Raw genomic sequence first — 10,809 nt, forward strand, 5'->3', positions numbered from 1 at the left:
CCCGCATTTGGCGATGGGTGATACTTGAGACTTTCCGAGGCCTGTGCACATGGCGTCGACGCGATCGCCACATCGTCACGCTTCGTGTTCATGAGTTTTTAGGGCACTGATGAAGTATCGGCAGCAGCAGGGATACGCCATGCCAAGTGTGCGTCACGGTCTTCAGTTGTCTTCTTCTGCCTCTCCGCTTCAGTGCTGTGAGCTGCGAATGCCATCATTGCTTTGTAAAGTGCGTATTGCGTTCGTCATTGATGCTTTAGAGCGAATTCCATTGTGCGAACAGGAGCAAGTGCAGCGAGCAGCCAGAGCAGCACACGGGAGTAACGGGGACATGCGCTTTCGTTCCGCGAATGAAACGTTCGCGCTGCTCCGGGAGCAGAGAAAAGAAAGAGAGGGCGTGATGTCACGGGTCATGTGACCAAACGTTTCCCGCGCTTGTTTTCGGAGCATTTCGCACGCTCTCGTTGTCCGCACGAAGTTATTCCGCGCCAGTTTCGCCAGATACGTGCCGGTGGCTTTGTGTCTGCCTTCCTCATGGCAATGAATGATGAAGCCGAGCGGATGTTCATGGCAATGCTAAAGGGGTCAGCTCTACGCGCTACACCAGGTAAGCATTGTGTCTCGCAAAAAATAGCTACGAGCGATAACAGCGTCGATCTAACGGCTTTGTTTGTGCTCACTACAGTCGTTATCGATGCCTTGGCCGCGCGGGAGAGCATTGACGAGAATCCCCACGGTAAGTGCCAATAACTAACAAGCACAGGCTAAATTTCGCAATACTTTTTGCCATTTTTTTAAATTTTTTGTGCTGAATGGCCCATTTCAGGTAGCGGGAGCATCGCGGTGTGTGAGGAAACGACGGAAGAAAATGTAGCACGTAATTTGCGTATGTATGCGTCACGAGGCCGCACTTTTGTGCTGTACTGTCGAACTTTCTTCTGCCGTTTATCGTCACTTCTACTGGTTGACGTTATGAAATTATTTGCATGCCTGTTTGAGTATACAAAACAAACCGCTTTATGTTTGCGTTCGGCAAGGGCTGATGACATGCTACATTCTGCGTTAGAACGGTGGTTTGGGCTAGTAGGTGGTGCATACTGAAATTCGAAACAGCGTGAAAAGACGGGAAAGGGGAAACGACGACACCAGCGCCTTGTGTCGTTGTGTCCCCTGTGCCGTCTTTTCGCGCTGTTTCGAATTTCAGTATGGATCATTCATCGCACCCGGAGGCGTTTACTTCGTGAACAGAACACCATAATCATTTCACGTCGCACAGAATAGGCATCTCAGCAAAGTTTTTACACTCGCACTTATTTTGCACGTGCAGAAACCACCACTTCATCCACCGCCGGCAAGATGGGAACGGGCCCAGCGCCACAAGGGTAAAGAGGTGGCGGAGGTGAGCTTCTACCACTGCAGTGCCCCACACATGTGCTTTAAGCAAGCTTTCCTTATTTCTATTTCAGCTCCTGAGTGGACACCAGGGGAAACTAAACTCCTATTAGACTATTACTATAAATACTTCCCTCAAGTTGGCCCTTTCAAAAAGTTTAAGAACAAGAAGATGTTTTTTAAACAGGTTTCCCAGGATCTGGCTGATGTGCTTGGATGCAGCAAAACGCCACAGCAATGTGAAAATCGTGTAAAAACGGCAAGGAGGCAAAAGAGAAAAGCGTGCGATAATAACAAGTTTGGTGCTCAACCTTGCCCCGTCCCATTCGACGATGAAATGCGAAAAATTGAAAGCATTGACGACAGCCTCGAGCCCGAAGTCCAAAGGGACTCTTATGGAGCGATGTACAAGGCAACTTCAAGTTCCGACAACTCAGCTGATGTACCCTCAACTTCACTTGAAATCTCCAGTACTCCGGCGAGGGGTTCAGACAGTGGGCAAAGCACAAAAGGGCCAGCAGATACCAAGAAAAGGGAACTAGTCTCGAATAAATTTTGCCACACAGCGAGCATAGCTTTTCAGCTTATGTCCACAGACTGTGAAATTTTGGCAATAGACATCTGTCTGCGAGGGCACCACCCTTTTTCACTTATAAACGCATATTTTACAACGGGTTTGCATAATACTCAACAATTAGATACTGCCTTAGCTAATTGCAAGAATGATTTCCTTCTGACTGGTGATTTCAACTCACATCATGTTTCATGGAGATTTCGAACAGACCCTTCTGGTACTCTTCTGTGGAATTGGATGATTAATAAAAACCTTACCTGCCTAATTGATAGACAGCCTACATTTATTCGCGGACGGACACGATCGGTATTAGATCTCACGTTTTGCAGCCCAAGTGTTTCAATGAAGTCTTGGAAAACAATTATTTCTCTTCAAACAGTGACCATCTTCCTGTATACTTTGAAATCTCATGTGCTGTGAAATCTATTGAAAGGACAGAGAAAACATTGATCAATTACAAAAAATTTAAAGACTGCTTGCGTTCCAACATTAGGGCAGTGTCCGGTGGTCAAAATGAAGACCTCGGCAGAAATCTCTGTTCTGCTTTAAAAATATTCAAGAACACCTCAGAATTTGTAATTGCTTCGTTGTCTACCAAAAGTGCCCAACCTAGTAGACGGTGGAATAATGAGTGCACACGAGATTATAGAAGAAGAAAAGCTGCATGGAAAAGACTTATATGTAATCAGAGTCCCAAAAATTGGAAGGATTATCAGTTCATTGCGGCAACATATAAACGCACTGTATCGCGAGCGAAAGAGCAATATGATCAAAAACATTTCGAGTACCTGTCTAAATCGAATAACAAACGTGCTTTATTCAATTTACTTCGTGGTAGGAAGAAGACCCCTATACCAGGAAGCGTTGACTCAGTAGTTCACACCTCACAGGAACTACAGGAATCATTGAATCAGTTGGCTAAAGAATTAGAAAACAGGTTCTCAACGCACCTTCCTAATTCGGCTTACACAACAACCATCTATGACTACACAGAAATATCGGCTTCCGAATTAAATCAGGCTATGGAAAGATTGCCAAATGCAGCACCAGGCCCCGATGGAATAACAAGTACAATGCTAAAAATACTTCACAGGGAATATCCGAATGATCTATTAGGTCTCGTCAATTATTCCCTTAGAAGAGCATGGATCCCTTCTGAATGTAAGATTGCGAAAATTATACCATTGCTTAAGAAACAGGGGGCAGGCTATAATTTAGACAACATACGGCCGATAGCCTTAACGTCTAATGTAGTAAAACTTATTGAAAGGGTACTTCATGGTCGTATAATTAGGTTTATTAACGAGAAACAACTGTTGAGTCCTTCCCAAATTGGCTTTAGATCTGGATATTCCATATGGCATGCACATGTAGATCTGGAAAGTCGTATTCATATTGCCCGTCACAAAAAGCACTTTGCGGCTTTAGTAACGTTAGACATATGTAAATCATACGATAGTGTAGAGTATTCTATCTTGACTAATCAGTTATGGAGTCAAGGACGTCCACCTTAAATAGTAGCATGGGTGACGAAATTGTTAAGTAGAAGAAAATTCTATTGTTATCAAGGCGGTTTCTCTTCCTGTAAGCACAAGCAAACCCGAGGAGTACCTTAGGAGTCAGTAATTTCCCCGGTTTTATTCAACATATTGCTTAGTACCATCCCCGTTCATCCAGATGTGAAAACCTATGTTTATGCCGATGACATTTCTTTCTTTGCTATGGCACATGACTTCCACTGTCTCTACAATATCTTGCAAGCATATCTTAATGAAATAGAACATTGGCTGGATGGATTGATGTTGAACCTGAATACCAGTAAATGTGCTATTCTCGTTTTTTCTATCAACGATCCCGTGCACATATCAATTAATTACAAGCTTCAAGATATCCCACAAGTACAATCATTGAAATATCTTGGAGTTATGTATAATGAACATATAAATTGGCGCCCTCACATTGAATACATCGCGACAAAAGCAGCATGCGCGATGGGCGTATTGCGGAGGTTGAGCAATTGTAGATCAGGTATGAGAAGAAAGGCACTTTTGATTATATATAAAATGTATGTCCGACCTGTGTTGGAGTTCGGCTGCATTCTTTTTTCTGGTGCGCCAGCATACACAGTTCGGCCGCTCGTTCTGTTGGAAAGAGAGGCTTTACGGCTTTGCTTAGGAATTCCAAACTATACTGCAAATGCAGTGTTATACCTTGAAGCACGAATACTAACCCTATTATGTCGCTTTAACATTCTTAAGGTGCAGACCTTGTTACGACTATATGAAGCACCGTTTAACCCTGAACAAATTATTTTTATTTCCAATCCTGACCTATTCTTCTCTGTGCATTGGCCCAGATTTCACAAACCACAAATAGTATTTGTTCAATCGTTACTTGAGCCTCTAAATGTAGACGTTCGTGATCTGATTCCTTTAACTGAGCAACAAAATTCTCGAGAAATTGTTTACCATGATATCTTTCCAACTCACGCTAAGCTATTACCTACAGGCATTTTAAATGGTTTATTGCAGGACCATTTAAGTAATCTGCCAACAAATATCATTATAGCAACGGATGCATCTCAATCACATGAAAAATCAGGCGTTGGAATATATTGCGCCGTACTTGATTGGTCATTTTCACTTCGCTTACCGAATTTTCTTCCTGTTTTCTGGCTTAATTCATGGCAATATTGTTAGCTTTGCGAAAGGTAAATATTTCTATTCCAGTCGTAGCAGTCATAACTGATTCATTATCAGTGTGCTCTTCTCTGTCCCCATCTGGTCACTCACCTATAGTGAAACTTTTTAAATCATTGATTCCCTGTCATCTCCGAAGTATTCATTTAATCTGGACACCAGGGCACAAAGGTTTGTTGTTAAACGAAACAGCTGATTCTCTTGCGAAGGCATCCCTTTCGACACCAATTATTCCTATTTTCCCTCATACAGTATACAATACGGTGGCGCGATTTCGCACACTTAAAATCAGGCAAAATTTATCTGACCCTGCACTGACGGCTTCTCCAGAGTACAAACACTTGTTATTTCCCTGGCGCAGTGAACTGACTAATTCAAGGATGATGGAAGTTGTCATCAGGAAATTTTGTTGCCGCGTTACCTCCCTCAATTTTTACTTGCATAGATCAGGCATATTGAATTCCTCTATGTGCATTTACTGTATACTGTAATCAAGAGGAAACGATCAGTCATTTTTATTACATTGTCGCCGTTTCGATTTATTCAGGCAAAGCATACTAGCGCCACCTCTTCAAAGACTGGGCTCGCAACTATCACAACCTGATCTTCTTTCATTTGGAGCTCTACACTGGGTTTCAGCCACAGGGATGTTTTATTCGCCGTTCAAGAATACATCACTGCGACTAAACAATTTTCTTGCTCAAATACTGTCTCACTATTTTTCATCTTTTTTTTCTGCAAACTTAATATCGGTATTTCAAATCAAAATTAAGTTACAAAAAAATTTTGTAGGAATAACGCATAGCTGAAAGTTTAGGGCTAATTCACCTTATAATCGGCCAATCCCCTTCTTTGGGTACGAGCCATTTTCACAGGGAAACAACAGCAACAACAACTTCGCGCTAGTACCAGTCGTATGCAGCAGATGCAATATTTTTTTTACCAAATGCGAGCTATTAGTGGAGAGCGAGCGGTTCGCAGGGAAGAGCTAGAAAAAGAAAAGGAGATGAGGCGCGGCGAGCTGAGCGCATTCATGAACGCCAGGAGCGCCGCAAGATGCACGAAGACAAACTTCAGCTCATCCGCGAGGCCCTGGGGTTCAAGCAATAAAGAGGTGCACTCTGGAAAAACATGTTTTCATGACTTTTTATTTCATACTCAACCATAATGTCCCTGAACATTAACAAAATGAGATGCTGCTTAAGCGTTGCATTTAATGTTTGAGCACGATATGCTTCCATTAAGAGAGATTTTGTGGCTGCCTCCTCTTCAGCCCCATCTTAGATTTCAGTTTTTCTCGCCTAACCTCTGCAAGCGCCCGTAAGAGGCTCTGTTCTCTGGATGTTCCGCTGTGGACTCTGGCTCCACTAGGGTTTGGATCATTAGCACCCTGAGAGTTCAGATGCATGCCTGGAACTATACCATCAGGCGAGTCACCGTTGTCAATGCAGATGTTGTGGAGGACACAGCATGCGAGGATAAATTTTGTCATGTTGTCTACTGTCGTGAGGTCCACACGCTGCAGCTGCCGAAACCTACCCTTTAACTCCCCAAACACATTTTCAATTAGCACTCGGGTAGATGAAAGTTTGGCATTAAATGCCTTGTCAGAAGCATCGAGGCTTCCGTAGTCGCGAATGGGAGTCATTAGGTACTCGCGAGATGGGTACGCTGCGTCCCCAAGAATGTGGTATTTCCCATCGCAGAGTTGAGGCAGTTTCTTCGAAACGGTTGAAAGCCGGAAGATCCTGGCGTCGTGAATTTTGCTGGTTGCACCTGTGCTGACATCTAGGAACCTCTTCTGGTTGTCGCATATTCTCTGCAGCGTCAAGGATGGGTGGTGGTGCCGATTCACATACACTGACCGCACTTTACCAGCAGGGCACCTGACCGGAATATAGCTTCCGTCAATGCAGCCAATAGTGTCCGGAAACCCTGAAACCTAAAAGTTTGAAAAAAAATGTTAGAACGTTTCACAGAAAGAGCAAAAGGAGCTAACAATGTAGCAAGTGAAGTCGTGCCCTAATTCAAGCTTCAAGCACAGCTCATTTTTACATGATTTCCTTGGATGTTGGTTTTGTATTTGTATCTGTTCGTTTTGTGCAGTACTAACGTAAATTCATTGGCATGGTTACGTGCGCAATAAAGCGTGAAATACATTGACAGTTCTAGCAAAGGGTAATTACGCACAGGAGCCGAGAGCTTCAGCTTGACATGTTTTCGCAAACTCTACTACGTGCAGGTGTGAAGAACTTGCAATGTAACTGAAAACAATGGCTTTGCGAGCTCTTCAACATCCCCATGCAGCTTACAGCATAAACGATAACTCACTGCTTGTTGCAACCGTACTGTTATACACTAAATTCAAGGGTGGCCTGTATATATTATGTTTACCAGAAGTTAGATCGCCTTTATGAATAAAAACACAGCTTTGAAGAATCATTCCGATGGAAGCGACTGACATGCTGCTTTGATTAAATCAAAAACATTTTTGCAGTTGAAATTGAAAGTGGGGTTTTTGTTACCTGCTTAAATTTATTGGAAAGTTTCTCCATGTCATCTGGGAAAGTCACGATGCGGGGGGCAATGTCGAGAAGGAAATCCATGACTCGATACATCATCCTGTGGTGCGTGCTTTCCCCAACTTCAAAACGTCCTGCAACATCCCGTATGCAGGATTTGTTGGCGGCATACCTGCAAGAAATGTGATAACTCTATAATAATCCTAAATGGTAAACAAGCATTTTACGTTGCCAACAAGCATTTAGCGAAGTGTCGGAAAAATCCACATCGGCCCAGTTGTCTGAACAAACTTCAGAGCACATTTGGTGCAGACGTGCACTATTTTACCCCTAGAATGCCTTACAACAGCACATGCAAGAATTGAATGAAAAAATGAGAAAATATAATCCAGTGCGATTCGGGAACTGAAATGCGCGTGCAGCAAAAAAGCGATTACTTGAGCCTCGGACTAACGGAACGTCAGTGGCACGTAAAAGCAAATTCCAGGCAGCATAAGCATTTAGTGAAAAATCAGTTGGTAAACCTTCGCGCGGCGTATTAGTGCATTCAAGTTCAGGCTTCGCTTCCGAGAACATGTGCCATGAATTTCATGCCCTTGAAATTTCGGCAGGTGCCTCGTAGACGTGAAATTACCCCCCCCCCCCCCCCACACACACACTCACCCGAGACCATGTTAATTCTTGCGAGGTCATATGCGCGCATTTCTCTTTCAATTTCTACGTACAGATGTGAAGTTTACGTGAATTCTAAGGCGTCGTGATATGCGCGCCGTACTCGTGAAGCTCGGCAACAAATGCAGGCCCGAACTCTCTCACCGTTTTCTGCTTTTGCATATTAGTTTCTGACCCCTCCACTTTTTAAATTCTCATCTGTTTAACTACACCTCCTGCGTCCTGATCTCTTGCTTTTTTTCCAGCACAACTCCGCCAGCACCCGGTCGATGCGATGCGTACGCTGCCGAACGCGTCGGCGAGCACGTACGACAATTTCACACGCCTGAGTTTGTTGCAGAGCTTCACGAGTAGGGCACTCATCTCACAACTAAGCTTCTCTCTTTACTGCTATATAATTGTAATACTTTACCATAGAAAGGACAGGACATGCTCTTCAGGGGACTTGGGGGGGTAGGCCTCCGTGGTCTCTTCTTGAAGGGTAGTGCGGCGACTTCGCGAATTCGGCAGCAAGCGCATTTGCAACCGACCGTGACAGTCGGAAGTTTCTGCAAAACTGGCGAGGTAAAGAGAAAAAAAAGCAGGCCGGTTATTGATTACGCGTTTTAAGTACAATGCAGCGGCTCAACTCTTCGTCAGAATACGCGGCAACCGTCTTTTCCAGGTACGCCTCAACCTTCGGTCGCTGCTCCAGCGGAGAGAACAGGTACTCGAACATAAACTCATACAACGTCAAATCGTCGTCGTCATCGCTGCTGCTGCTGCTGTCCGAGGATGAGCTTGCGCTTGAACCTGTGGAGCTTTCAGCATCTAAAAGTAGCAGCAATTCCTCGTCCAGACGGTGGCGCTTAGCTGCTTCCGAACGCATTGAACGACTATCGCGGCTGCTGGATTCCGCCATTTTTTCTCCGCCACCCCGGGGATAAAACCAGAAGTGACGTAAAAGAGGCCATGTGACTTCCTCGGCGTTTCCTGTTACTCCGCCGCTGGCGACGGAGCACCGAGAACTGCTCTCGGCTGCTCTCGGCGCCAAAAAAGTGCTCCTCCTCGACCAATGAAACACAACGTCCCTGCTCCTGCCCGACCACTGGAAGGCGGCAGAACTCGCGAGAGCACTTTGAGTGCAGTTAGAAGTGCTCCGTTCGCCCAATGGAAAGCGCTATTAAACTAACATTTCTCGCATTGTGCTGATCGGCGCAGTGAGCTTTTTGTGCTCCTCACTTCACGTATAATTTCGTCCACTGCTTCACACACACACAAAAAAAAACTGTTTGAAATGCTGCGCAGGACGTTTACTAGAAAATTGCTCCTTGGCTCAAGAAAGTGAGTCGCCGCTCGCGTTGTATGATCTTTAGGGTGCTACATGCATTCGAATTCAATGCATGAGTGAGATGTCGTGAAAAGTGCAGCTATGCTCAGATTCGTTACCTGTGCCGTTCGAAAAATTCTTAAGCTTTAACGAGTGCAATAAGGGAGAAGTGGTGAATCTAAAAAAAGTGTTCCTAGCTAAATCTAGCACATAATCTTTGTATAAACACTTCTGCCTCGTTAGTGGCTTGCATGACATCTAAAATTGCTTTGTTTTTGTTGCGGCAACTGCTTGTGACTGTTTACCGCGAAAGAGCAATGTCAAGTGTGTAGGAGAAAATTAGCGTGAAGGTGGGAAAGAAAACGTAGCCAATATTTTTCTTTTCTATTTTTGGCTCAGCCGGGGTCAAGTGTTCAGGAAACTACTGCCGTGTCACGTTGTCCACTATGTGTGTAGTTATGTGCGTTTATTGCTGTTTTACTCTGCTGCGGTTGTTCTTATATTGTTGCCTATATGTTTATTTCTTGTGACTGATTTTAATCATGATATGGCAGCTGTAATTTCACTTCTCTCAATGCAATGAACCTCTATTTCTGCCTTCGTTTATCAAACACTATCAAAGTCAGCATGATCTTACCACGAATATCACATGAAAATAAAATTTTTCGTTCCTCCAATGATTCTTATGTCTTATTTATATGTGTGCATAGGCGTACGTACGTTGGCGTTGTGTGCTTGCTGCTCAAGAGGTGCTGCTTACACGAAGCTCATTGATGCATGCAAACGACGCGCTTAGAAAAGTAAAGTATGAGCTGAGAGACGAGCACGCACGTAGAAGTGGTCTCGGAGGCTGTATAATCTTCCTAGTCACTATAAAATGGCCTTCGAGACATTATTTTCAGTGGTCTTCAATCTCTGAGGCTGCAAAGGTTCCGAACGAGTGTTTGAAGCGCTCCGAACCTGAACCAGCCGCAAGGGCCTATGAGGGTGTCCTATTTGAACTTAATTTTGCTCAAGGCAATATTTGGAAAGGGGGGTAATGCCACTAGTACAAGAAATTATTATTTCCACAGATGCTGGCATGCTTGTATGTGCCGCTGTTCAGAAGAGGACAAAGATGCGCGTGCAGAGAAAAACAATAGTCGTACTGCCGTTGCTCGAATCAGTTTGACGTCCTTGTGTGCCATTATCAGCAGGTTACAGTTACATTGTAACGTGACAGTGGTGGAGGTGCTGGGTAATAGTCAATGCACTGTTACCACGAGGAAGATATCGGTCCCAACATCGACGCCTTAGTAGAAACAGCCAACCTTCGACGCAGTCGGCGGCAACTATGCCTACCACCTCAGTTCAGCCCTCTTCCGGAACGCTCCAGAACCATGGCATATGCGACAACTGTAAGCCAGACTGAACTGACCGCGACTCCACCAGCACCATGGCTACCAGCCTCTCGAACGCCAAAGCCCTTCCATGGGGAGCCCTACGAAGACGTTGAAGACTGGCTGGACCAATACGATCGAGTCGCCGTTGCCAACGAGTAGGACGAGCACCGGAAACAGCGGTATGTCTATTTCTACCTGGAGGATTCGGCGCGTATTTGGTTCGAGAATCACGAGGCCGCCCTGACAACCTGGCCAGTGT

General features: G+C 44.7%; 2 protein-coding genes across 3 annotated transcripts; one reads left to right on the top strand and one right to left on the bottom strand.

Moving 5' to 3' along the window:
* Positions 1–208: 208 nt before the first annotated feature.
* On the top strand, positions 209–5,797 carry LOC142776264 (uncharacterized). 2 transcript variants are annotated; one of them, XM_075879610.1, is made up of 5 exons: positions 209–607; positions 686–736; positions 827–886; positions 1,328–1,399; positions 1,467–5,797. In XM_075879610.1, the coding sequence occupies exons 1-4, from the start codon at positions 535–537 to the stop codon at positions 1,384–1,386; spliced, it is 243 nt and encodes an 80-aa protein (XP_075735725.1). In that variant the 5' UTR covers positions 209–534; the 3' UTR covers positions 1,387–1,399; positions 1,467–5,797. The 2 variants fall into 2 exon arrangements, with proteins under 2 accessions (XP_075735725.1, XP_075735724.1); XM_075879609.1 differs by having other exon boundaries at positions 209–736.
* On the bottom strand, positions 5,794–8,798 carry LOC119162076 (putative nuclease HARBI1). Its single transcript, XM_075879608.1, has 3 exons — positions 8,272–8,798; positions 7,191–7,359; positions 5,794–6,607 (listed from the first exon to the last, which is right to left on the bottom strand). The coding sequence occupies exons 1-3, from the start codon at positions 8,376–8,378 to the stop codon at positions 5,906–5,908; spliced, it is 978 nt and encodes a 325-aa protein (XP_075735723.1). The 5' UTR covers positions 8,379–8,798; the 3' UTR covers positions 5,794–5,905.
* Positions 8,799–10,809: the final 2,011 nt, after the last annotated feature.

This window comes from Rhipicephalus microplus, chromosome X (assembly GCF_043290135.1).
Source record: "Rhipicephalus microplus isolate Deutch F79 chromosome X, USDA_Rmic, whole genome shotgun sequence".
Classification (NCBI taxonomy): domain Eukaryota; kingdom Metazoa; phylum Arthropoda; class Arachnida; order Ixodida; family Ixodidae; genus Rhipicephalus; species Rhipicephalus microplus.

What these genes read in the sequence shown, in the direction of transcription:
- LOC119162076 (XM_075879608.1), bottom strand. Translation starts at nt 8,378, where the DNA reads ATGCGCTTGCTGCCGAATTCGCGAAGTCGCCGCACTACCCTTCAAGAA. An exon ending in CATGTCCTGTCCTTTCTATG is followed by an intron (nt 7,360 to 8,271) that starts GTAAAGTATTAC and finishes CATTTCTTGCAG; the next exon opens with GTATGCCGCCAACAAATCCT. An exon ending in TTTCCAATAAATTTAAGCAG is followed by an intron (nt 6,608 to 7,190) that starts GTAACAAAAACC and finishes TCAAACTTTTAG; the next exon opens with GTTTCAGGGTTTCCGGACAC.
- LOC142776264 (XM_075879609.1), top strand. Translation starts at nt 535, where the DNA reads ATGGCAATGAATGATGAAGCCGAGCGGATGTTCATGGCAATGCTAAAG. An exon ending in CATTGACGAGAATCCCCACG is followed by an intron (nt 737 to 826) that starts GTAAGTGCCAAT and finishes GGCCCATTTCAG; the next exon opens with GTAGCGGGAGCATCGCGGTG. An exon ending in AAATGTAGCACGTAATTTGC is followed by an intron (nt 887 to 1,327) that starts GTATGTATGCGT and finishes TTGCACGTGCAG; the next exon opens with AAACCACCACTTCATCCACC.